We start from the raw sequence: 27,426 nt of genomic DNA on the forward strand, positions 1-27,426 counted from the left end.
TTTTGTTTCTAGTGTTTGCAGTCACTGTTGAACACAGTAATTATCCACCTCCCTTCAAGTACAGGAAGGGAACTGAGATATGATCATCTAGCAATATAGACTTCATTGGTCAAAATCATATTTTTTTAGGTAAGAAATAAAAATTAATATTTTTTCAATTCAGTGCTTTCCAAGTCGTATCATCTGTGCTAATTCCTTTCTGTGTTTTACAAATGGCATGTGGTGTATGGAGGATATTCTAGTCTTCAGAAGCATGGAAACAATGTGACAAGGGGGGGGTGAAGAAAGTATGACCATATTCATACCAGTTGTATAGAACTGGCAGCCTTCTCTACTTATAATCAATTGTTTCTCCGTAGTTTTCAGAAAGAATGTCTGTAGAGAATATTATTATATATATTATATATAATATATATATATATATATAAAATAATATATATATATATTATATATTATATATATATATAATATAATATATATATATTATATTATATATATATATATATAATAATAATATATATATATATTATATTATATATAATATAATAATAATAATTATATTATATAATATAATATAATATATTATATTATAGGGGAAGTGACCTGGAGTTTGATGTAGTTTCCTTAGCTCTGACCTCCTGCTTGTTGTGTACCTCCTGAAGTCAACAGCTAGTCAGCTCCCTTGCAGTGCTGCAACCATGTTCTCTCTAATTTCAGTACTGACAGCATTTGGCAAAATTACCTTTCTGATTTAGTGCTGTTCATACAACAACTTGGGTTCTTTTGGATCTACTTTAGAAAATGGTGTGTGGTGGTGGTGTGTAGTTGGGTTTTTCACTTACCTGTGCTGAAAAGGAGGAGGTGTTGCTCTTGGTCCTATATTCTTTTTCCCTCCTTCACCCTTTTGCCTCCCTTGCCCCAAAAGTGCATTTATTTCATTAATTTAGCAAGCTGAACTAGCTCAGTTGAATAGATTTGAGTGGGAAGAAGGTAGAGTGCGCACTGTTCTGCTGTGGGTAAACTGTAACTTACTACACAGTGATCGAACTACACTTCTTCATGCTGCTTTGTGGTTAGTAAGTCTTGGCGTCCTTGAAGGACTGTAGCCAAAGTTCTAGAGTACTCTGGAGGCAGTGAAAGTTTGCCAACATCTGTTGTAGAAGTTAATTGACAGCTGCCTCCTTAATATTCTTTGCATACAGGTTAAGTTCTTTCAGAAGACCACAGTGAATACATAGATCACTGAATAGTTTTCAAGTCACGTATGTATGAATGTAAATAAAAACTTCCAAATTATTCCCCATAGGGCTGTTTCTAGGGACTTACGTCAGAGGTTTTTAGATTTTCAAATAGTAAGTGCTTCAGAATCATTGCAGAATTTGAATGCTGAAGCTGGAAAGATGATACTTTACCATTGTGAGTGGTAGAAAGCTTTTACCAGAAGAAAAATAACCTTTCTTTACCTTTCTTATGTAAAAGCATACTTTCAGTACGTAGTCTTAACACATCTTGAGTATTTTGTTTATCCTAAAGTAGTACAATAAAATCAATTTCAATATAGAGAAAAGACTAGATTGCTGGGAAAACGTTTTGGATGCGGTGTCTGGTAAAGAGGAACACCATAGTTTGGTAGCTATATGACTTTGGATTATTTCCAGACACCTGGAATTTAGGAATCTTGGAAGGAAACAGTCATGAAAGGTGAATGTACTAGTGGATGTTATTAATAAGCAAATAATTTTTTCAATTATGAAAGAAATGTTTTAATCTATATAAGAACATTTTTTACTACTCAAGCACTGTATGTTCTGTAAGTTTGCTGTATGCTTTAGAAGTACTGCTTTTGTGTAGAGCAAGTTTGATAATGTTAGCTTTCTTGTTCTTGGAGCAGAAATGCTCTGTGGTCTATAAAGAACACAGTTGACAGTATTGAAAACATAATTTCAAGACTGTCATGACCATGGTCATGATTTGTTATCATGACCAAACTGAGAGAAACATATCATGGATAGAAATTGTCTTGAGAAGATTGAATATAGGCACTTACAGCCTTTTTCCATTTAATAAATAAGTTTACAAAAAAAACTTTAAATGTCATTGGCATTCTTAAAATTCAAAGAAAATACTCATGCTGTGTAACCAGCTTAACGTTAGTTTAGCATGACTTTGAAAACAAAATATCTTTTTTTGGTTAAGTGATTATAAATGAGTGTTAAATGTTGATAATTCTTATTTCTTAATAAATACTATATTTTTATTTTGGACAAGATCTCATTTTTATTCATACTGTAGTTTTGGGTGAAATAAGTTTTTGTATTTGTCTGGATTAATGAAACTGAGTTTCTGAATTTCGTATCTTTTGAATGTTATCTTCATTTCTGCTCTCCAAGTTCCGTCTTCACTCATTATTTAGCATCACAGTTTTCCCTCTGTTCACTGCCTGAAAAATAAGGAAAAAATTTTGTTCAGTGAGTATTCCAGCTGTGCTCTTCTGTACAGCTCAGAACAAGAATAAGGATAATCTGAATGGCGTTTATGCCTTATTCTTAAGTTTTATACCTAAATGCTAGTAGTAAATGATAAACAGATATGAATTGTAAATTGCCAGATGATATTTAAACAGGTAGTAGTTAGTGGCTACTGTAATGAGTTTGGATTGTATAACTGTTTATTGGATTTGCTACTGCAATGAGTTTAGGTATCACTAAAATCAAAGTCACTTTTGTTTAGTGAAAATTGTTGTAATTGCGTAAATGCACACCAGTACATAATTCAAAAAATTTCACATAATACATATTTATCTAATATATTTTTCAGTTGAATATCATAGTTATTCATATATCTTTATTTTAGGTTATTTTTTTTTTAAAGAATCCATTTTGCTTCTGTTATTTTTCCTTATGAATATATTTAAACACATTCTGTGAAGAGTGTCAGGACTATAGTATATTGATTGTATTCATTCTTTCAGAAAAAAGTTATTAGTTGATTGAGGAGACTTCTGGCTCTGATTTGCTTTATTAACTTACAAGATATACAGATGATTTAAGGGGAGAAATAAATATAAGATGCTCTTGCCCTGTACATACAACCTGGGCATAAAAAGATATGAAAAACTAATTAATGTAGTTGTTCAGGACTTTGAGTGATGCTTTGTATAATCCCTAAGAATTCCTGTGACTCCCCAGGTCATCTCTGTGGGTTAGCACAGTGGGACCAGTTCTCCAACAACATCCTTTAATGTTTCTGCCATTAGATCTGTGCACATGGCAATGTTAACTTATTATGTACTTGTGAAATAGCTTTCACACTAGGAGATGAGTATCTTCAACTCACTGTTGAAAATTACAGTTGAAGTGACTTGCGTTCACTGTGACTTGGAGTTGCTTTCAGCTGTGTTGTGCTCTGTGAATTTTGCATGATTTTAAGACCGTAGTTCACCTCACCCTGACCCTTTGCCTGTGCACACTGTGAAAGAAACAGAGGATTGCTCTCCTAGCTCTTGCAGCGGAGCAGGAACTCTGCCAATCTAAGCATCTTAATTGTGTGTCTGCACCATGAAGTGAACTCTTCTTGGCTCTCTGAACTCCTTGCTTGTCCACCTTGCAGAGCAATAAGGGAAATAGATGTTGTATTCCAGCCAGTTGAGGTCTGTTTCCATGAAAAGTGTGGAGTCAGTTTTAGGCAAGTCAGGCAGAGCAAGTATATTAAATGCTCAACAGCAGGTAAAAGCAAAATGCTGGGCATGGAGGGGGCAGAGGGGTGTTTATGGCAGCCATGGAATCTGTGGAGTTGGGAATGATTTTGTATTTCTACTTCTCCACATGATTGTTTTGTGCTTCTCTCAGACTTTTGATGCTTATTTGGGTAATTGTAAAGGCAAGAAGCTTTAAATCTTTGGAATGAAGAATGAATTTTTTTTGTCGGTTACCCATAATTCCAGTCTAGAGGAGAATTCTGTGATAAAACTGATAGCTGATTATTTTGATTCCTGCCAATAAGTTCAGCATTGAGTATTACATCTATACTTACTTCCCACAAATATTCAGGATGTGTTGAAAAACATTGAAGAAATGTTTAATTTAAATTATTGTAAAAGCTTTACAGAAACTTGTATGTACAGATTATGGCTCTACAGTCTGCTCACTCATATTGCCTTTGAATTTACATTTAAACAGAGAAGTGATGTAAAAGCTTTTGGTTATGCAAATGAAATTATTAAAATTACTGTCTTTTATTTCAGATACTGTCTTTGTTATTCCACAGGGATTTTAAATTCAATTCCTTCAGGTAGGGGCCTATTGCATTATTGCACTTCATCTCCTGCCTGCTGGGGAAAAAGAGTCCTCTAGAAACAGGTAGAGATTGGTTGTGGCCAGTTTTGCTTTCAGAATTCTTGTGGTGTTCTGCCTTTGATGAGGATGTTTGACATTTATGAAAAATCAGCCCTGAAAAAGGTGTCCTACTGGCTAGTGTAGATACAAGGTTTCACCTAAGTATGGGCGGTTAGTAGAAATTCTTCTATCCATTTAAAATGAAAGGAAGTCTGTGACATTATTGCAGTAGGCAGAACTGCACAATGATTATGCAGTGCAAATTCAATACAATACAATAATTGTTAAATCACAGCAGGATAATTCAGATATTTCACTATTTCTTTAAACTTGTCTCATTTATCTTCAGAAAGAATGCAATGTGACAGTTTAATACTAGAGTGTATCAAATATGCCAGAGAGCAAACCTTTTCTTGTGAGCCTGTGTGTTATTTAATGAATGCCAGTTTCAGTTAAGACATTAAGACATGCCCACATATAAAGTAGTTAGGTCATAGAGTGGGATTTCTGTTTTATTTTTTTTTTTCCTCCTCTTTTCAAATGAAGGAAATGATATTTAGAGAGGTGACAAAAGGAGGGCCTGGATATTAAATGTTCAAAATACTTAAAAAAAAAAAAAAAAAAAAAAAAAAAAAAAAAAAAAAAAAAGGAGCTGTTCTTATGCTAAAGCTGACATTTTGTAATTCTTAGAAGATGTACATTTTGCTTTTTTGACCTATGAAAACTAAGAAAGTTTTTTTTAAGAGGGATACAGGGAACTGTTAGAGTTGTTATTGCAGTAGATATACATTATATTTGTGATGAGGTGTAGTATTGCTGTAGACTATTCTATAGCTGTTAGAAATTGAGCTAACAAGTTAAACGACTGTTTCCACTGAGTCTGAGGGAACATGGCATAAGTGGTATGAACGTGAGACTTCAGGTGGCTAGTATATTACTTGAGCACCAACGCTACTGTTTTGTTTTTCACTTCCATTTCTGAAAGTAGTATTACATCTTCCTCAGTTATGAATTCAAGTGAGTATTAATGTTGGAAAGGCCTCAAAACTTAACCATGATAGAAGTGTTACAGGGACTGTGTTTTAATGGCCACCTTCATGCAAAGTCTTTGCAAATCTCTACTTATCTATTTATTACTGCTGTGATTGTGAGTCACAGCAGGCATAGCGTTTGTTTACTCAGAAGCATTTGTCTTCTAGTGTTCTTTGGCACTGAATTTTAGATAATATCTTCATGCTGTTGAGTACAAGAATCCTGGAATGGAAAGAGTTTTTCTTTTCATTAATCATTTTAGTATGAATGTAGTAGGTGTCTTACAGAAATCGTAAATAGATGCTTATCATAATCTTAATAATGACTTTTTGAACTCCATTTAATGCCATTTCCTGTTGTGTTTTGTAGAAATTACTTCCAGCTTCTGGTGTGTAATGATACAAAGAGCAAAGGGTTTAAGTACTAGAAGAATGTTATTGTATAATTGTGCTGTGCTACTTAGCTTTCTAGCCTATTGTTTGTGACATGCTGTAAATAACAAAGATCTATATGCTTCTTTAACTCCAATTTTCTAGACAGTTCAGAATTTCCCTGGGAGTAAATTGTTAACAGTTTCTCTTATGCAGGTCAGATTAAGTCATGCCTATATGGTGCTGCAGTAGAACTGTGTAAAGATGTTTTCTAGCATATTCTAGAGAAATGTCGTGTAGATATACCTGTGGCAGGTTAAGTCTTCAGAGAGTATAATTTGAGACTTGATGATTTCCACTCTTGCATTTAAGCCTTTGTTTGTCTTGACAACTGGATCTAGAAATGTAATGCCATTTACACATGCAGTATGCAAGTGAAGAAAAAATTTTGTTTACTTAAAAATAACGGATTGTGTTTTCTCACTTACAGAAAATGCCAGAAGCATCGGAAGATCATAACCATTGGAAGGCCTATTGACTTCCATTTTTTGATAATCTGGAACATCATCAATCTGGCATGGCGCAGGGCAGTCAACAACTCGATGTGCAGGTACTCCAAGATCTCCGACAACGTTTCCCTGAGATTCCTGAAGGGGTGGTGTCTCAGTGCATGCTTCAGGTATGTTGAAGAATTTTTAAAAAAGTTTTAAGAGTCTGTGTAGTTGTATCTTTGTATTATGAAAACTCTTTAGTAGTCTACTTGGAGGACAGGTTGTTTTCATTCTTCTGTTTTTATTTTTGATTATTCTTTATATTGTATTTCTAAAACAGGAAACACTCTACCACTTACATTTTTATCCTGTCTATTATCTACAACGACTTTATCATTCCTCACTTCTGTAGGGGTTGGGGTTTTTTTTGTTTTTCTTCTTCTGGTTGTTTATCCTTGGCTATATAACCTGAAACTGTACACATGCAGGCAATAAGGAGATGGCAAATGGGGTGTTTTTTGCTGATGGCTAGGTAAAGAACATACGTGTACTGGAGGAAGCTTTAGCAATCAGTGATTACTTCTTCCAAGATGAGGAACTAGCTTTACCTAGAAATTTAAAAGTTGTTTGTTTGTTTGTTTGTTTTGGGTTTTCTTAAGGCCTTCATGGCATCTTCAGTGCCACAGCTGCCCAAAAGATTATTTTGCTTCTGTGTTTTCAAGTCAGGTGTTAATTCTTCTTTTTTCCATTTCCCACTTCCACTTGCATATAAAATCACAAATTGGAGGAGATAAAAGTATGATTGCACGTAATTGTTTTTCAAGGTCTTGATCATTTGGTAATACCTTCTGTAAACAGAAAAATACAGAAGTGGAGTAGAAGCATGTAAGATCTGGATTGGTCTTGTGTGACAATGGGTCTGATGGAAATTAATGTGATAAACTCTACTGTATGTGAAAGCAGCTAAGTTGTATTTGATCCTACCTGTTCCTAGCAAAAGAGTGGAGATACTTGCAACTTGCAGTGCTGCCCATGTGAAGCTGAGAGCTGATTTTAAGTGCTTCACTACATAATTATGGCTGTAGTTATGTATGCAGTATCTTCTGGATCATACAAAAGAACTGTAAATTACTTTCAAATAAGAATGTGAAGGTGGACAACCCTGTAATGCAAGGCTTCACTTATCCTGATGTAGTCATCTCTTCTGCATTATGAGGCAGGTGATTCTTTCAGTTAAGTATGTTGAGGTCATAGATACTTTTAAATTGATAAAATTAAAGAACCCATAATGCTGCAGAGGCTTATGGTATTCAGATGGTATGTAGTATTCTGGATAGCTAATTAACATTACATTGCAAAATTTTGTCCTTTCTGAAGTATAAAAGAAGTTTCCAAGACCATCTGATAGATATTTTAAGATATCTGAGACAGTGTCCATTGTTTAACCTACTGTTGCAACCTACATGCTGTAGATTATACCAATGTGAATTTTGGATCCATCAAAACTTGAGGGTTCTTTGAAACAGCAAACATATTCTGTATCCTCTAATAAAATTAGATCGAGGCTTCTCCTAAATACATTCTGACTTCCTCCCCATGATGAAGTGGCCTGAAGACACTGAAGACTCTTTATGAAATTCTGTTTCGACAGCTAACAATTAGTTAGGTTTTTCATGATTGCTGTTTTTGACACTGTGCTGCTGGTTATTATTACAAGGCCTGATTACCAAATATTCTGTTTTTAGGTCTTCACATTGTACTTCTGGACATTTCCGTAGACCAATGGGATTTAGAAGGAGAGTTTGACTGAGGGGGAGGTAGGCAGGGTGAAGTATTCACAGAGTGAGAGCTATATCAGTTAAGTGCTGGACTCTTTTCTCCTCTGTCATATTTACTAGTAAGTCTTCATCTGAGAAGATACTGAATATGTTTTGTTAGTCTGATGCTGAAACCATGAGAAGTTTTGACAGTCATCTTCACTGTAGTATTAAGACTGACTATATGTAAATCCTTGAGAAAAAAATTAACTGTGACTTTTCAGCCAACAAAGTATGAAGTTGAAAATTGTACTATAAGGCTACATGAATATGAAAGCATGTACAATCTAAGTGGTTTCACTTATTTTAAAAGCTATCATTACCAATATATATTTTAGAATGGATATCTTAGCACCTTAAAAGGGGGAGAGAGTTGTACGTGCACACACACATGCTTGTTCTGGTAGGATGTATGTATGTATGTCTACTGTATTCACAGAAAATAATAATCTTAGATTAGATATAACAAACTTCAGGAGCTGAGGGCCAGAAGTATGTGAATATGACTTAAAGTGACTTTGAAATTTTTACTTTAATTACTGTTTGAATTCAAGGCTGAACCACAGCTGATTTTTTGGGGGGCTGTTATATGAAAAATTGTAAAACAAACAAACAAACAAACAAAAAAAAAGGGGGGGGGGAATTCACAATCTGGAATGCTTTCCAGTGATTTTAATTTTAGGGTGAGGTAGGGTGAAGCTATCATTAAAGTAGTTCTTTTAAGAAGACTAGGTACAGCTAATATAGGTGGAGAGGGAAAGGACTGGTAATATAATGTCTGTATAATTTTAGCAACTGGCACCACCAAACAAATCAAATCCTTATGGGAGTTATTTGGTTTCCTTATGGATGTAAGAGTAAAATTTTTTTTTTCTTCTTCTTTTTTCTTGAGTCTGAAATTCTTTAGGAAAGTTGAAATGATGCCATAATTGTAAGGGACTTTAGGAATTTCCAGTATGTTTTCAACCAACAACTTACTGTGACATCATTTCCTTGATTTTTAAAGGCACTAAATTCTGTTTTAACAAGAAAAGCTGATTTTAAATGTTTGAGTTTTTAAAGTTTTAGGTAAAGAGTAAATGCTCTGGTAAACAGGAAAACAAAGGTAAAAGCAGTAAACAGTCAAGTAAATAGTAAAACGCATTGCTTCTAGATTCTGTAAATGATACTAAAGAAGAAAGGAAGAGGTCATGCAAAATTAGATTAAAAAGAATTAGAGTTACTTCTTTCAAACTAGAATCAAAGCAGTAGTTGTTGAATTCATTCCTGCAAGTTGTTAAATCAGTCTGTAGTTTTGTTTGGACTCTCTGGAGTCTACGTTTATCTAGTTTGATTTGATTTGTGTTGTTAGAAATAGCTAACTGTACATACCGACTCTTTGCAGAAGATGCCAAGAGTTCTGAGCTGCTTTTTCCTAACCTAGACTTGATAGATTTGTGTCATACTGTAGCTAGTGTTACCATAGCATTTTACTAGAGGCAACATGTGCTATGTACTGCTTGCATACTATGATATTGTCCTTAATTTATTTCAGAATTCATGATTGTAACCTACAGTCAAAAGTTATCCCTAGCTGTGCTGAAGATAGGCTTGAGTGCAGTTTCAGTTGAATGCTTGTTGAATACTGTGACCAGTGGGTGTTTCTTCTGCAATTTGCTGATAATAGATGTCCATTTTACTCCTAGAACAACAACAATCTAGATGCCTGTTGTCGAGCCCTTGCGCAGGAGAGCAACAAATACTTATATATGGAGTACCATAGCCCCGATGACACCAGAATGAATAGAAATAGCCTTTTGCACATTAATCTCGGTATCCATCCTCATACCAGCTATCATGCAGGGGATGGAGCTCAACTTAATGGTGGTCGTACACTGGTACATAGTTCAAGTGATGGACATATTGATCCGCAGCGCACAGCAGGTAAACAGCTGATATGCTTAGTTCAGGAACCACATTCTGCTCCCGCTGTTGTGGCAGCTTCTCCTAATTACAATCCATTTTTCATGAATGACCAGAATAGAAATGCAGCTACTCCTCCTCCACAGCCACCTCCACAGCCATCTTCCATACAACCAGGAATGAACACGTCTGCTATGCAAGGCCCTCCTCCTACGTATATGCACATACCTCGGTACAGTACAAATCCCATTACTGTTACAGTATCACAAAACCTCCCCTCTGGACAAAGTGTACCCAGAGCTCTACAAATTCTTCCACAGATTCCAAGCAATCTTTATGGGACTCCTGGCTCTATTTATATAAGACAAACATCTCAAAGTTCTTCAGGACGACAGACTCCTCAGAATACACAGTGGCATTCATCGCCGCAGGGCCCAGTTCCACATTATACTCCACGTCCTCTACCTGTGTATCCACATCAACAGAATTATCAGCCTTCTCAGTACTCTCCTAAACAACCCCAGATCCCTCAGTCAGCTTTTCGTTCACCACCGACATCTCAGTGTCCCTCTCCTTTTGGCTCTCCTCAACACCAAGTTCAGCCTCCTCAGCTGGGTCATCAGAGTTCACATGTTTTCATGCCACCTAGTCCTTCAACTGTCCAACCCCATCCATATCAGCAAGCATCCCAGACTTATCAAAAACAAGGTGGTCACTCTGTATCGTATCTTCCTTATGGTGGACCTAGTTTATCCAAAGGTTCCATGAATAAAATAGAAATTACAGTTGAGCCACCACAAAGACCTGGGACTGCAATGAACAGAAGTCCTTCACCAATAAGTAATCAACCATCTCAGCGAAACCAGCACCCACTGTATGCAGTCACCACTCCTCCTTCAAGCTCTCCATCAAGAGGTATGTCTGGTCAGCCCAAACCTCCATTTAGTGTTAATCCAGTATATATTACCTATACTCAACCAACTGGACCTGCAGGTGCACCAACACAGTCTCCTCGGGTAATGGTATCTCAGCCAAATCCAACCGTTTTTAAAATCACAGTAGGTCGAGCACCGACTGAGAATCTTTTAAATTTAGTGGACCAAGAAGAGCATTCTGCAGCACCAGAGCCTATTCAGCCTATTTCTGTAATCCCAGGATGTGGAGGAGAAAAAGGAAGCCATAAATACCAGAGAAGTTCCAGTTCTGGATCAGATGACTATGCTTACACTCAAGGTAAATATTTTACCCTGCAAATTGTATTACTAGAAAATCCATTTTCAGCGTGATTTTTGTTGCTTACGAAGTGGGAAATATTGAACCTGTACACAGACGAATACAAATCATTTGCTAACTAACAAACTAATGACAGTTTGTTCTATTTTTTTTATAACTGTACTGAATTTCTGTCTAACGCATACAGTATTTTTGAGATTCTTAAAGTTGCCATGCTTTTGACATACGGTGAATTTCTTAAAAGAGAATTCTACAATTAATAGAAGTATTTTGTTTATATATCACATGTTGGAGTTGTCAACTCTGCATTTAATAATTATGACATAAATGTAAATATGAATTTTATTACCTTTAGTTTGAATAACCTTGACTGCAGTACATTTATTTGTGTGGTACTTTGGCATTACATAAAACCTGAACCAGTGTAACTTCTGAAAAGAATTGGAATTTAATTTATTTAGTTTAGGTTTAAGACTGTTAAGTGAAAAGGGAGAGAGAGGTAGGCTGCAATTAAAATTATGTTGTATGTCAGTACAAATAATAGGTTTCTGAAAGAAATTAAAATAGTTTTTTCAAAAAAATAAAAAATTCTCTTCTTCCACTTAGTTTTCAAAAAGGACAAAGAGCTTGCAAGACATCCTAGGAATTGTGTTTTGTATGTACAGAAAATAGTTAATCTTAATTACACATATAAATTAAAAATTAAGTAATGTCGTCAAAAAAAAAAAAAAAAAAAAAACAAGGACTGGTGACACCTAACCTTTTGTTGAAAATTACTTTTCTCAAATTACTTTGAGAAAAGTAATCTGCTTTCTAAATTTGAAACATTTAAAATGGCAAATGAGTCAGTCTGCAAACATTCAAACAGTTGGGGGTTATGACAGGATGCTAATCAGCAACAGTTATTTAAAGAATGAATGTGCTTTGCTTCTAGATTTGTGTTGGGAAAGGAGAGTGTATTCTTCCTCCACTACTCCTTCTATTCTTCCTTTCATCTTTAGAGTTGAAATCACATTTATGCGGTCATGTGGTTTTTGTTTTCTAATTTCTCCTTGTGTCTTTGGAGTTACTTTAACTCTTCAACAAAAGAGCTGCTCTATACCTGGTAGACCAAATTAGAAATCCTGTTTAGAGAGAACACTAATAGGTCTTTCCTTGGCCATATGCTTTCCTTGGTAGTGTTCCTATTACAACTTCATTAAAGATTTTATGCAAGCAAACTATAAGTAGTTTCACATAATTGAGAAAAATATATTCGGAGTGTATAAATCTGATTTTGCTTTTGTGTCTTGATTAGATTTCTATGTTTGTGAAAATAAATAAATAAAACAGGTGAATATATGCTTTTTGGAACATCAACTGTTGTGGTAATACTTTCCATAACTGAGCTCTTCTGGCCTTTGCTATTGCTGCACTGTGAACTCCTAACAGAAATGAACTGTAGAATAATAAATGTTACATTCTCTGCTACCACAAATGAGACTGAGACCTTAAAGGGTATTTTAAGAGTTTAATATTGGAAAAAAGCTCATTTAACTTTCTTATAAGTATGAACCACTGTGAAAGTGTTACCAGTAATCAATTTTAGTTTCTATACTTCCAGTGTTTTGTTGTAGCATGCTTCATATTCGAGTGGTATATAATGGCAAGCTATGTAATAATGTCATATCAGATATTAAATTGGAAGACCCATTCTAAGTCAGAGTTTGATAGTAATGATGAAAAATCAAACAGCCTAATATCTGGATTTTTTTTTTTTTTTAATTCTGTGATCTCTCAAACTCCACTGGAATGATATAGACGATTTCAAAAGATAGAAAATAGTTTTGAAGCTTGTATTATAACACAGTACAGTGCTATGTTTTATGCAGAATAAAAACACTGTCATTTTTGTGCTCCTGATTTTGTTTTTTAATCTCCCCTAGTAAGCTGTGTCATATAGTTGCTTATTTATCTAACTTTTGCTTTTTTCACGGCGTATACAAGTATTCTTGCAATATTTTATAGTTTTATTTTGCCTGTGTTAGATGGAAGTAAAGAAAAGTAGAGGTGCTTGCAGGTGCTTTGTATGAAATAGCATTTTGCAAGTTCTACTGTGTCTTCAGTTATTTAGTATTCTCCCTGGTCAGCATGAACTGGAGAACAGTTTGCTAGCAAGATCTGGGCAATCTGCTTATCTGAATACTGGTGTAAATCCATGTTTGTTTTGTTTTTTTCTGTCTCACTAGACTTTCATCAGGAAAAACAGGTAAATAAGCTAGTGCTAAGCAGTAACTAAATAACTTAGTCAATTTTGACATTGTGATGAAAAGCTGAGAAATACTCTTCCTACAAAGACTGAATATTATATGTTAGCTAGTCAAAATTCTTTCTTTGACTGGGTGGCTGCCTTGGAAGCCCAACATGAGCTTTTAACTGAGAGTCATGAATTTCTGTACCCTGACAATAATATGAGATAATTACTGATTAACAGCAGAGAGAGTTTAGGGGGCAGTGAGTCAGCATTACTGTAGAATTAAAGATCCTGAAAGATGTGAGCTCCTCACACTCTCCCTCACCCCTCTTTTCTTTTTTTTTTTTTTTTTTTTTTTGAGTGGGATTCTTGTCACTGTTTTTTTTGAAGTTCTGTAGTCTTGCCTTTGAGTGCTGTTGAATTAATAGTATCAGATAATAAAGTGTTTTCTGAAAAGCTAAGAATACTTAAAGAGGTTATTGCATAATCTTTATTAGCAGTGAAAAAGCCATTCAGGACTGGCTTTTTGGTTAGTATTTTGTGGCTAGTTTGTCAGATAGTGTTGAATGCCAACTCTGAAGTGTGTATTATTTTTTGATCTTACCTCTGGTATTTCACAGTACAGTATTAGTATAATTAGATTGCTGCTTCATCCTGAGAAGCTTTCTTCTCATACAGGTGCCTTTGTATTTTTGAGATGAGATAGACCAAATACAAAAAAAGAAGCATTGACCGAAATGGTAGTATCAACTTCAAGTTACTGTGTAAAATGTGTTTTTTATTATAGAACAGCTTTCTCCTGAAATTGTAGTTCATTTGGCATGAAAGCATTTTTACACTGATATTTGAATGCATGTGTATGATCACTTTTTTCTTCACAGAAAGGTCACTCATGAATCTTGCACATAAGCTAAGAGTACAGTTTTCCAGGTTTTGTGCTTTAGTAACTATTTCTTTCATGTAAAACATGTTAGCCTTGCTGTTGCATCAACGAGCGAGAATGGAGAGATTGGCAAAAGAGCTGAAGCTTGAGAAAGAAGAGCTTGAACGTCTGAAAGCTGAAGTCAATGGTATGGAGCATGATCTAATGCAGAGGCGACTTCGAAGAGTTAGCTGTACAACTGCAATTCCAACAGTAAGCAATTTGTTAGTATTTCAAGATACAAATTTATTTCTTATGCTTTCATTAATTAGAGGCAAAATATTTTGGGCTTTAAAATCTTCAGTATTTGTAGATGATTTTTCTGCAAGTTGTTGGCTTGTAATATACCAGTATTTATAATTTAAGAAAAATAGGTGTTCACCTTTCTTATTGTTCGCAACAGAATTTCTGAGACTTGTATGCATTCACTTTCCGGGCCACAGAACTGAACAGTAGTTGCTTTTCTAATGACATATAAAAGTATATGGCCAAGTCTAATAAAAGAGCCTGAGCCATATATAGAGCTGGGGATTCATGCAGGAGATATTCACATTTTTCGGAAAGGTATTGCATTTTACCAAGGTATATTGCTGTTTAAATAGCTCTGCATTTCTCAGACATTCCTCTTCCCTTTTGGTATGTGTGTATTGTGAAAAGTAACTTTTCAGTGCCTGTGTGGGCCCAAGTAGTTGGCACCTCTCTCTCATCTTTTCCCTGTTACTTCATCCTACCTCTGTGACATCCACCCACAAGGAATTCTAACACAGGTGTGTGTATGGCTTTGCAGCAATCCTGAAAAGACAGCACATTTAACCAAAAATTAACTTCTTCCTTGTGCAATTTTTAGCTGAATTGGTTTAGTCTTGTTCACTGTGACCTAAACAGGGGGGACAGATGTAGAATAGAAAGATAAGATCATTTTGCATCCCAGTAGCATAGGATTTCTTAATGATAAGTAAATACCTGGGCTTAAGTAGCTGATCCTTCTTTTAAGAATATTGAATTACAAGAATATATTATTGTCGTGCAGCATTAAATAATTTACAAATACTGGGCTAGAAGTTACAGCATGCAGGGGCTCCTTGAAGTGATGAGAAGAAATAAACTTCTAACCTTACTCAGTTATATTTGAAGAATATAGTTAATGTGAACTGTAGTTCATATTTTGTCTCCTGATAATCTTGATGTAAACTGCTGGAGCAACATTCATCAATTTATACAGATTCTTGTATTTCTGTACATTGACCTGTAGTGGTAGTGCCAAGTCTGTAATAAACTTGGGCACAACTTTGTCTTTACTAATAAATTTTACTATTAACTGCTTTGTGCACTGTTGTCGTTAGGGTTTTTTCACCTCATTTATTAAATGCTTTTTTTTTTTTTTTTTTTTTAAGGGAAGAAATTGGAAATTTTGGAAATTGTGGCCGGGGGGGACATAATGTAACCTGTGATATTTTATTTGGTACTTCGACCTAATAAGGCTGTTAACAGACATAACATTGATATATCTATATTGCATATGATGCTGACTTTCCTTCCATTGCTATTTTGGGTCCTTTCTTCTTAGCCTGAGGAAATGACCAGATTGAGAAGCCTGAACAGACAGCTCCAGATAAACGTTGACTGTACACTGAAAGAAGTTGACCTCCTTCAATCCAGAGGTATAGACTTCATTGTTTTTGCAAAACATAGTTTAGACATATTATGTGTTTAAATGTGGATACTGTTCCTGAACTCTTTTTTTAATAAAAATTGGATTTTATTGATATCAAGTTATTACTAAAAGTTGTCTTTTTCAGTTACAACAAAATAAAATTGACTTGCTAACATGGCAAAGTTAAAATATTTGTAAATGCTTACTTAAAAATAATTTTGTTAAGACTGTTTGATCTAAAATATAGTCCTTAGTAAAGGTTCTGTACTAGAATTTTTAATCTATCCACTGACAAAGGCTCTGACAAAGCAATACAGCCCAGAAGTACAGATTACAACCAAGTAGTTGGTAGATAAATATTTACTCGGATACTTAAGTCTTCTGTTCTTGTGGCACAGAAAATGACACACATATAATCAAGATAGACTGCAAATGTATAATCTTCCTTTTTTACCAACAATGTATTCTACAAAATGATTTGCATTTTCACATATTTCTAAAGCTCTCCAGAACATTGCAGTGAATTTCATTGAATTAAATATGGGTTTGGCTTGCTGAAAATTACTAGAATCAACACAAAACTGAAAGTATGTGGCAAGAAGATGCTCAAGAAAAAGCAAAATAGAATGTAATGATAAATATTATCTAAAATCTGAAAACTCCAGCTATTTGAGGCACTGTCATAAACATGTAAATTACCTTTGAATTATGCTTTCTTTTCTTCTGTTACTTTTCTGACAGGGAACTTTGATCCAAAAGCTACATGCAACTTCTATGACAACATAGAGCCTGGTCCTGTTGTGCCACCAAAGCCATGTAAAAAAGGTAGGTCAGCAAACGAGCATCAGATTACCTAATTTGCATTCAGAAAATTTATTTTTCTATTATTAATAAGAATTGAAAAACTCTATGATAACAAGAAACATTTTATTATTATATTTATATTTAAACCAAACCAGATCATTTTCATCTAACAATAGGAATTCTGGCTACAACTTTTTTTTCTATCAGGATGTTTGAAATGAATGTTCTATTAGTATGTTCTCTGTAAATGATGTTGTTCACTGTTAGAAAAAGAGTTAAAAGTACACAAACTCTTACATCTTGAGCTTTCTAATTACATTTTTTGAAAGAATTTTTCAGCCTCCTTCTAATGTATACTATTGAGATTCTATGATTTAAAGTTTGGGATCCCAAATATTTGGAATATTGCAAGCTGAATGGGTAACAGAAGCTTTAATTATATCTTAACTTGCCCAGTCATGCTTTAACTATTTTGTATGTGGAGTGTGAATTTGACTAAAGTTTTTTAGTGCAGCAAGAACCTCAGACATCTTAAGGACTAAGACAGAGTATATATTTCCTCACTTGTAATGATGTGTAGGTCTTTCAGAAACTATGGAAGATGCGTCTAAAGTGATATCAGTATCCCACCTTTACTATTTATTTTTCTTTTATTATTTTCTGTGCTATTTATAAAGTCGCTAGAATTCATATTCATCTTAAGACCCTTAAGCTATATGTGTGCTCTCTTCAGTGGATATTTAGTCAGTACAGCCTACAGTGATTCAATTCACTAACATAGACACCTAGTGGCTGCCAGCTCAGTAGCTTTCCAGACTCTACTACATTTGGGGTCATTTTGGAGCAGTCCTATTTTTTGCCTTGGGTATTTTTTTTTCTTCTAGTTTCTGAAGTCTGTTGAAATAATTGCTTTCAAATGCTAGTTTAGACAGGTTGTGTCTTTCTGCTGAAACAGCCACTGTGGGATGCTGTGCTCTGATGCAGAGAAGACAGTGGTCTTTTCTTTGTAAAATCTCGTGTGATAAGATTTATAATGTAGTGTGTCCTCTTACTGTAACTAGCATGTACTAAAGTTGTCCGTGGAAAAAATGTTCTGATACAGTAGTCATATACTCTGCTTGAGAATCCAAATATTGTAAATAAATTCTGGTTATTAGTAAATACTTTGTAACACATAAGGAAGTATTTTTTTTCTCTCTCTTCTGAAGCCAATATCTTTCTATCTGATTTTCTGAAAATTCTGGAAATTCATAGGGAAGAAAAAGAAGTCTAAGAACAGCCGTTCTTTCTACATAGCAATTAAAAAAAGTTGGATGTGTTTTCTGCACAAGTGGTAGTGTCTAGGGAAGGCAGTAGCATCCAGTGAACAGATGCAGTGGTATGAAGGCAAATGCATCTTCAATTCATGTTTAATCACAGTGCTCATGTAGTAGGTTTAAGGCGCTGCTGTTTAATGATGTTTCAAGAGAGTCTCCTAGTTAGACTAGTCTATTTGATTTATTATTTCAGAGCAATATATATTTGCAAGATAAAGATGATTTTATTGGCAATTAGAAAGACAGTAGCCTTGTGAGCATTTATATGACTCTTAAGAGTAGCTTCCAGGTTTTTTGATACACCAGAAAGCTATGCTGCTGTTCAGAGACCTCGACAGGCTGGAGAGTTGGGTGGAGAGGAACTTCATGAAGTTCGATGATGGCAAGTGCAGGGTTCTGCACCTCCAGAGAGATAACCCCATGCACCAGTAGAGGTTGGGGCTGGCCTGCTGGAAAGCAGCTCTGCAGAAAAGGACCTGGGAGTCCTTATGTACAACAAGTTGACCATGAGCCACCAATGTGCCCTTGTGGCCAAGAAGGCCAATGGTCTCCTGGGGTGCATTAGGAAGAGAGTTGCCAGCAGGTCAAGGGAGGTGATCCTGCCCCTTTACTCAGCCCTGGGGAGGCCACATGTGGAGTACTGTGTCCAGTTCTGGTCTCCCCTCTACAAGAGGGACATGGAGCTCCTGGAGAGAGTCCAGCATAGGGCTACAAAGATTATCAGAGGGCTGGAGCATCTGTCGTATGAGGACTGAGAGGAGATCTTATCCATGTATCCAGTATCTGAAGGGAGGGTGTCGAGGATGGGACCAGACTCTTCAGTGGTGCAGAGTGACAGAGTAAGAGGCTACAGGCAAAAACTGAAGCACAGGAAGTTCTGTCTGAACATGAAGAACTACTTTACTGTGAGAGTGACAGAGCACTGGACCAGGTCGCGCAGAGAGGTTGTGAAGTCTCCTTTTTTGGATATATTCAAAACCTTCTTAGACATGATCCTGTGTAACGTGCTTTAGGTGACCTTGCTTGAGGAGAGGGGTTGGACTAAATGATCAGCAGAGATCCCTTCTAGCCTCAACCCTTCTGTGATTCTGTTTTGTGTATAAGCCTTTTGGCAGTCAGCTTTAGGGGTGATATACTGTATCTTGATCTTGCCTTTTAACATGGAGTCTTCAGATTGAATTTTCCAAGAAAAAAAATAAGTTTCTTTAATATTAAACTATTGAAGGCAGGTATGAGCAAACAAGGGTATGTTCTGTGGCGCGAGCTGGTGAGTGAACGTGAATCCAAACATGTGCCTCCACTATTTGCTCACTTAGGATTCTGTTTAGTCTAGGCAAAGAACTACACTATGTGACTATGCAGCTTCTGGACTAGAGATGGCTTATATCTAAGGAAGGAAGTTATATTTTTGTTGCATACATCTTTGAAGACAAACCTCACTATTAGTTGCGATCTGTTAGATTTCTGAGGAGATAATAAATTCAAAGTACACACATTTTATTACAAATTACAGTCTTTTTACAGTGCAAGTTCTCTTTAAGTAAGCTGTATTTTACAGATATTTGTTTAGCAGGTAGATATCTTTACACATACCTAAAAGGTTAGGTACTAATATTGTTTGGAATCTTAAAACTTTGTAGGATGTCTTAAGTTCTTTCACATCTTAGAAATATTTCCAGTTTTAGTAAGTAGACTGAAGTCTTGAAGTGATGATAGCAGACATCAGAAAACCAAGTCTTTCCATGGGTTTATAGTTAGTACATGATTACGTACATACTGATTTTATGAATGAAAACAAACTTAGAATACTGATCCATCCCTCCTTCACTCTCCTAAAACTTTGAGGAAGTAAAAACAATCATCTTGTTTTTAAACAAGCCTACCATTTTATTGTATTCTCTTCTACCTGGATAAATACTAGAAAAAGATGTGGAGAACTGACATATGTCAAACTGTAGGAACTAATTTAGAAAAAGCCTTTCACTTCAGATAGTGAGATTTTTGAAATTTAAGATTTGGTAAAAGACTGATGTTCTTAAACCTAGAAATAGTCATTCCTTAGCAGAGTGGTACTGAAGTACTCGTGACAAATTTTTCATTATATTTTAAACTTATTAAGCCTTTAGCAGTATTAATGACCTAATAGTATTGACTGCGCTTAATTATGATGTTTTTAATCTAGCATGGTGAAGTGACTCCTACAGAACTGAAATACTTCAAAGTTTTCTCCTAAAGAATTTCTAAATATTTAGATTTTATAAACTATATTAATGTTACCTATGTAGAAAGGTTTCCAGATTAATTTTATTGTTGAATATTTAATGAGGTGACAGTCCAGTCAATCTTGCATATAATCTTTTTCTGTAAAATAAGAAAAATGTTTTTCTTTGACTTCTTTTAGAGCATCAGAACAACTCCAAACAGACTCCACGGACACAGCCAAGAGATGAAGACTTTGAAGGGGCTCCATGGAATTGTGAAAGCTGCACCTTTCTAAATCACCCAGCACTAAATCGCTGTGAGCAATGTGAAATGCCACGGTACACCTGAAAACAACAAAGGGGCTGCATTGGATTGAAAACAGGCTTTCAAGTCAACAGGTGTAAGAGAAGGAAATACGGGGAACCTTTCAGTCTCTCTGCCCAGCCTTTGCCAGTCAACAATCTTCATATTGCAAGGGGTGGGGGAAATGTGTTAAGATGTTTCTGCTTGTGCCACACTAAAAACAAATAAATTAAGGGTGAAATATTTTCTTATCCCATTGCAGTGAGCAAAGCAGAAAAGGATGCCTGCAAATGTAGAAGGATTAATTTCTGGAAGAATGTATACAAGATTGCAGATAACTACTGGTATCTAGTACTGTGGTTATAGATACTGCTTAGTGGCTCTAAAAAATTGTGGTTTGGGATTTTTTTTTTTTTTTTTTTTTTTATAATTATAGAACTCTTAGTAATGGTGTGAAATATTACCATTATCCAGAAAAAAATAAAATAAATAAAAAAAAAAAAAGAAGAAGAAGAAGAGCCAGAGTTGACTTTACCTGGCCACAGCTAGCTGGAAAACAAAGGCTCCCTGTGCTTCTAGATTGTAAGCTACTGAAAAAAGAAGACAGGTAAATGCAACCATAAATTTTTGCAATGTTTAGAAGACAAGGAGAAGGGTATTCATAATTGCTGCTTTTTTTCAGGGTAACTTTTATGTCTACAAAAAAATTTGCTGTTTGAAATAGTGACCTAAAGTGACTAAATGAGATACTGTATGAGTGTTAGAGTGTAACCAGAGGCGATTTTTACAATCCCTTTTGCTTGTACAGTGCTCACCTGGCTGTATCAACACTGGTAATAAACTAAGAATGAATTCTACTGTATTACAGATGAAAATACTGCTGCATGCTTTCATTAGGCCATTGTGTTTTAAAGCTAAAAGTATGCTTTTATATACAAAAATCTTCTAAGACTGTGCTCTGTAGCAGTACAGTGAACATATGCCAAATGCAGACTACTACTCCAAATTCAGTTTGAAAGACTTGAGCTCAGCCATGGTTATGTATGAGAAATGTTTGTACTCTGTTCTTTAGGCCTTTTCAGCTTCCAATTTGTGAAGAGTTCTTGATGTTTACAGCACAGAAGGTACTTTGTGCCCCAGTCTGAAGTTAGCTGAAAAATAATTAATCAATTAGCTCTTCAGTAAAGGTTTATTTGCACACTGTGAATAAACTGGCCTGTATAAAATAGCAGATAGCAGATCTTGAAAAATTATACGTTGCATTCAGGAAATATTTGCTGTAGATTGAAGAACACAAAAGTCTTGCAACTGAAAATCATACTGGTATTTTTACGCATATGATATACTGTATTATAAAGGTGATACTCAGTTTGAATGCTTCAGGTTGCTGTAATAAAGCACTCATTATTTGTGAAATCAAACTTGGGTTTGGGCAGCTGAATGATTATATTATAAAACTGTGTGACTGAGTAGGATGTTTTTGCGTACTGGTCAGCAGCTGATACAGTGCATTTGAATTTTTATGCTATAACTTTGTCCAGGTCCAGACACACAGCCAAGCACATCCACTGGATTATGGCAATTGACTTTGCAATTGTGAGGCAAAATATGCTAGCTAAACCTCACCAGACAAGACTTAAACATTTTAAATTGCTCTCAGCTCATGGCAGCCACATCCATATGGTCAATTACCACAATTCACTTGATGTGTGATAACAAATGAAGCTGTGTTAGAACAATCATGTGTCTGCATCCTTATTTAAAATCAAGCAGCATTTGTAAGGGGTGGATGAGGGAAAATATATCTTGACTGCATTGCCAGTTTGGTATCTTCTGTTCCTGCGGTTTATAAAAGTAACATAAAAAAAAAAGAAAAAAAAAAAAAGAGAGAGAGAGATCTTAAATAAGGTACTGATATTATATCTGGCATTTTTCAAAATGTTCTTGCACTAAGTAAGTTTTCACCATAACTTGAAGTAAGCTAATTGATTTCCAGGAGTGACTGAGCACCACTGAGGAGCAAAACAAAGTCAAAGGCATCAGAACTAGTTTTTCTTCCTTCCTAGTGATTTATAGTATTATATGAGGAGCTCATCATGTGTGCAAGGGAGAAAAAAAACACTGTCCAAATGAAGTTGGAAAAGGTAAACTTTGCTCATGTAAGAGGACAGTCTGACACAAATGAAATAACTAGGAAACAGATGAGCAGAAGCATATCTAGGATAAGCAATACCTTTGCTGTTATTAGCTGTATCATAAATACCTGATACAATACCAGTAACCTTATGGCTTTTCTATGGTGATGCCTTTGCTTTTGTATTAGTTCAGTTTTCTGTTCATTTGTATTTCTGTTGAATTTTTACCAGCTTTAGTTTTTGCTGAAATTACAAAATAATAGCAACTAAAATGACATGATATGAGAGTAGGTGAGTCGTGTCCATACAGTTGCATCATTTTCAGACAGGACAGATGCTGCTTTGGAAAAAATTGCATGCAGTCCAACAATTCTGTGAACTGTAACAATCATAAATGCATGGTTTCAGGTCTTATGGAGACCTGTTAGTCTTAGTTATAGCTTTCAGCAGTCAGAGGAAGACCAAAAAAGGACTGCCTGAGAGCAAGATACTTTTTGGAAGACTAAGTGAGTGCTATTAGGTTGCAAATGATTTCCCTCATACCAATAATTTTACTTAAGTTTTTTGATTACTCTTATTTGTTGCTTGTACAAAAAACCCCCACCCTTCTGTTGTATTCCTTTACTCGTAAATGCCCATGTTCAGACATTAATAGTAAAAACTTTACGTGGTGCTTGAATATCTTTAAGTTTGTTAGAATGCAAATTGTATTTTGAATATTGGATGATCCATTTTCCTTTTGAAAGCAGGTGACCCTTTCACACCCCGATTGAATTTTAGATTATACTAAAAAGGTTGGTTTGTGTAATATTTATTGAATGCATATAAAACCCTAATGTCAGCTGGCATATAAAATGCACTGTATTGTATAAAACATACGTGTGTGTGTGTGGATGAATGGTGGGATGATGATGCCATTGTGTTGAGTTAATGCACTACTTGTATTTTCTTTTTTTCTTTAATGACTGAGTTTTTCCTCAACCATGTTACTAAGTTGGTAGAGTTCATAATTGACTTGGACATTCAGATATTCAAAATGATTTCACTGTTAATTGAAATTAATTTTATAAAGCTTATTTTATATTTACTATGCTGTTAAGGTGAATTCCCTTTAATTATAGAATACTACTGTAGTTCTTTAGAAGTTTATTTAGAGTGGGCTGTGGAAAATGATTCAAAGTATAGTAAACCAAAAGAAATCCTGAACTTTGGATCTGCTTTTAATTTGATGTAATTATTAGTCTTGTTTGGGTGAGAAGGAAAGGGGTGGGAGGTCAAGCAAAAGGAAGTACTTTGTAAAATGTAGTCTTAGATCAGATTGAATTGTGTATCTGTGTGTCTGTGGTGTGTGTGTGTTTTCCCTTGAAAAATGGGAGGTGTGGTGAAAAAGTGTAATAATTCTTAAAAGAGCTGGTCTCAGTAATTTCTGATTATGATATGCTACTAAATCACGTTTAAAAAAAAAAGAAGTTATTTATCTGTCCCAGTGATGCATCTCTCATTTCAATTCCTACAACACTTTTACATTTGATATTGATTGTAAACCCCTCTTGAAACTGAAATAAGATACTTCAAGAGTTTAAATGGGGACAAACCAAAATGAAAACAATAAAGAGAATGTTTTTTAAAAAGAATGTGAGAATATTAAATATATTAAAAAAAAAGCTTGTCATCAGGATGATATTTTGTTTTAAAATTCAGTGGTATACCCTAGAATGTGAAAATGATTTTCTTGACAAGAAGTGGACAGTTGGACATAAACTAATTCATCAGCTTCTTTAGTACCACAGAACTTATGTGCTCTATACTACAGTGACTCTCCATCCCATTAAGAAAGAAGACATGCACAAATAACGTATCTCCTAGTCAGTACTGTCTTTATGTGCTGCTGCATCTGTTTTGTTTCAAAAGGTCAACATTATTTGAAGTTGGCCATGACTGAATTTTATCACATTTCTTCAGTTGGGCTTTTTTTTGCTGTTTATGTCCATAAATATTAATGCCAATATTTTTTCTTGTTTTTGAATAATGAGAAGTCAATGGAGTTAATGCAATATTATAATCTTGGATTTTCAGTACCTTTGAAACAGATTTTTAAAAACTATGTTCTTGAAATTTATTTATTTATGGTGGCACCAGTGTATCTAATCCATATTTCCTGCTGTGTGAAACCCTGTTAAATTTTTTCATTAAAACAAGAAGACACGATCTTGTTTAATCCTGTATATATGGTGTCTACATTCTAGATTTGTGTATGCTGTGAATGAACTTATTACTAAGAGATGAAATTGTACAAAGGCATTCAGAGGCTATGCATGCATGGTACTCCAGAAAGTGCATACTCCGAGTTGCAGATTCCTGCAAAAATAAATTAATAAAATAAGCAAACATCACATCCTGCATTTGTTCGTGTATGTAGTAAAGATTTTTTAATAGCCTTTGTTCTTTGATAATTGGATTGTTCCTAGGCTTCCACTTGAAGCTGTAATTAGAGCAAACTTGTTTCGGGTGTTTTTGGGGGGAGGTTTCCTTTGTACTAGTCAACATGATTCTCATTAGCCAATTAAAGACTATTGGACTGAGGTCTAAATGTTTTTCTCAGTGTGGACAGCATGGACGAGTAGAAGTTCCACTTAGATCACAAATACTCTGTGAGGCATCTGTTGAAGAAATGGAACATATAGTGTATGAAGCAGAGTTCATCATTTTTTTTTTTTTCCTATATTTGAATAGAAAGCTGTTACTAAATGAATAGCTTTATATGCTACAGTAGACGATTGCCTTTTTATTCTCGCTTGCAGACTTCCCCACTCATCCTAGGTAGTACGGAGTATTTGGATTTCAAAAGTACACCCTCTACTATAAACCCTAACAAAAAGGCACTGTTTGGGGAAAGGATAGAGAATTCAAAATGAATAAATTGGTATGCAGACAATTTTTTCCCATTAACCTTTTTTTTTTTTTTTTTTTTTTTTTTTTTTTTTTTTTTTTTCTTCCCTCTATGAAGATCTGAGGACGAGGATCTGGAATAACTGCAGAAAAATACATGACTTTTCATAAGAATTGCTTAGTTTTGACAAGACTTGGGGGGATTTGCCTTGATACGGTAAGTATTCCAGGAATTAAGTGTCAGTTCTTCTAGACTTTCAAGATGTATAGAGTTGGGTAAGTATTGTAGTTTCTTTAATTGCACTCTGGTTATAAATACACATTTAGGAAGAAGTATATTTAGATAACTAACTTCCTCTGATAGCTTAACTTGAAAATCCTTACCTATTAAATAGGTTAGCTGAAGTTTTGTAGAGACCATATAAAGTTCTTAGGGAAGGGGCAATGTTGAGGGTTTGTGATCGTGCCCTTTTCTAGTTTTGACAGCAAAAAACTGGGTCAGATCAGCAAAAGCCTCCCATAGGAGTAACACAGTACTTTATTTTACAAAATATTCTGTCTTTCTAGAAAACAGTCTAATTCTGAGGATGTGCTTCCTCTAATTTTCTTTCCAGTTAGTCAATTTGCTGATTTCACAAGTTCAGTTCTGCAGATTTTGCTAGGTTGATTTTATCATCTTTATTCCCAAGCCATGATGACCTTGCTGTAGTTAACAAATACTTCCTGGTTAGGCTTTCTTTCTTTTTTTTTTTTTTTTTTTTTTTTTAAAAAAAGTCGCTGCTTTAAACAAAAATCTCTGTGAAGAAAACATGCAAGAGGTTTTACCAGACTGATGGGAAGCTTCATTTTTTGGAAGTGTTTTAAGAAAAAGTTTTTTTTTTTGGAGGAGATGGAGTATTTTAGAAGAAAATATTTTGCTAGCTAAGCGAGGTTATGGAAAGTCTGAAAGACATACGTATTCCAAACTTAAATTGCTTATCAATATTTTGCATAACCGTTGGTTACCAATTGTTGACATTAGTTACAAAGACCAGAAGTAGCAGTGTGCCTGAAACTGCTGGTGGCTGACTTCTCAGTTGAACCAAGGTTTATGGCACCTTTGGAAGCATTTAAAATTATATCTCGTTATGTCATGTGCTAGGACACGCACCTGAATGTGACAATGAAGCATCGAAGCGTCATGGGTTGCAGCCCCTCACATCATGGGATAAGGCAGCAACATCTGGTTACCTGACATGACTTAGATATACGCTCACCAAATGACTATCACTTAATGGAGTGCTGTCACTTTAGCCACCTGGCATGTATTTACTGCCATGACAGGAAAGATCACTGGCCTTTCGGGAAAGAATGATAAGTGCTGGGACTGAGCACTTGCCCTGCCTCTGACCTTGAGAAAGCAGTTGGGAGCAGGCAATGAGTCTAAAGACGTTGTTTTTGTCGGCCACAGCTAGGGCTTCTCTTTGCTAAACCAAAATCATGACCAGATGAGTATTTTTAAAAGGTATGTTGGCCTCACTTATTCCATGGTTAATCAAATAAAGTGAGGAGATGTGCGTGTAAAACATCATGATCTTGTAATCCACATACTTTCATTGTTGTATTAAAACAGAACCATCAATCATTTTTTTTTAGGGGAGTAATAGAAGGATCTTATTTTCAACTGCAACAATATTAAACTTAATAAGAGTAATAGCATGTTTCCAGAAATGTGCCATCACGTTTTCGTAGTTCATTGGCTTCCATTTCTACTCCAAGATGTACTACTTTCCCCAAGTATTTGATGGT

General features: G+C 35.1%; 1 protein-coding gene across 1 annotated transcript in view; it reads left to right on the plus strand.

The window, feature by feature from the left end:
- Window positions 1–25,142, plus strand: part of TAB3 (TGF-beta activated kinase 1 (MAP3K7) binding protein 3) — a 47,676-nt gene extending 22,534 nt beyond the window's left edge. The window contains exons 2-7 of the mRNA XM_062600077.1: window positions 6,228–6,416; window positions 9,731–11,180; window positions 14,388–14,548; window positions 15,903–15,996; window positions 16,731–16,814; window positions 20,511–25,142. Of these exons, the coding sequence (XP_062456061.1) occupies window positions 6,315–6,416; window positions 9,731–11,180; window positions 14,388–14,548; window positions 15,903–15,996; window positions 16,731–16,814; window positions 20,511–20,659 (2,040 nt within the window). The 5' untranslated portion in view covers window positions 6,228–6,314 and the 3' untranslated portion in view covers window positions 20,660–25,142. The remainder of the gene's footprint in view (window positions 1–6,227; window positions 6,417–9,730; window positions 11,181–14,387; window positions 14,549–15,902; window positions 15,997–16,730; window positions 16,815–20,510) is intronic.
- The last annotated feature ends 2,284 nt before the right edge of the window (window positions 25,143–27,426 follow it).

This window comes from Rhea pennata, chromosome 1, assembly GCF_028389875.1.
Source record: "Rhea pennata isolate bPtePen1 chromosome 1, bPtePen1.pri, whole genome shotgun sequence".
Lineage (NCBI taxonomy): Eukaryota > Metazoa > Chordata > Aves > Rheiformes > Rheidae > Rhea > Rhea pennata.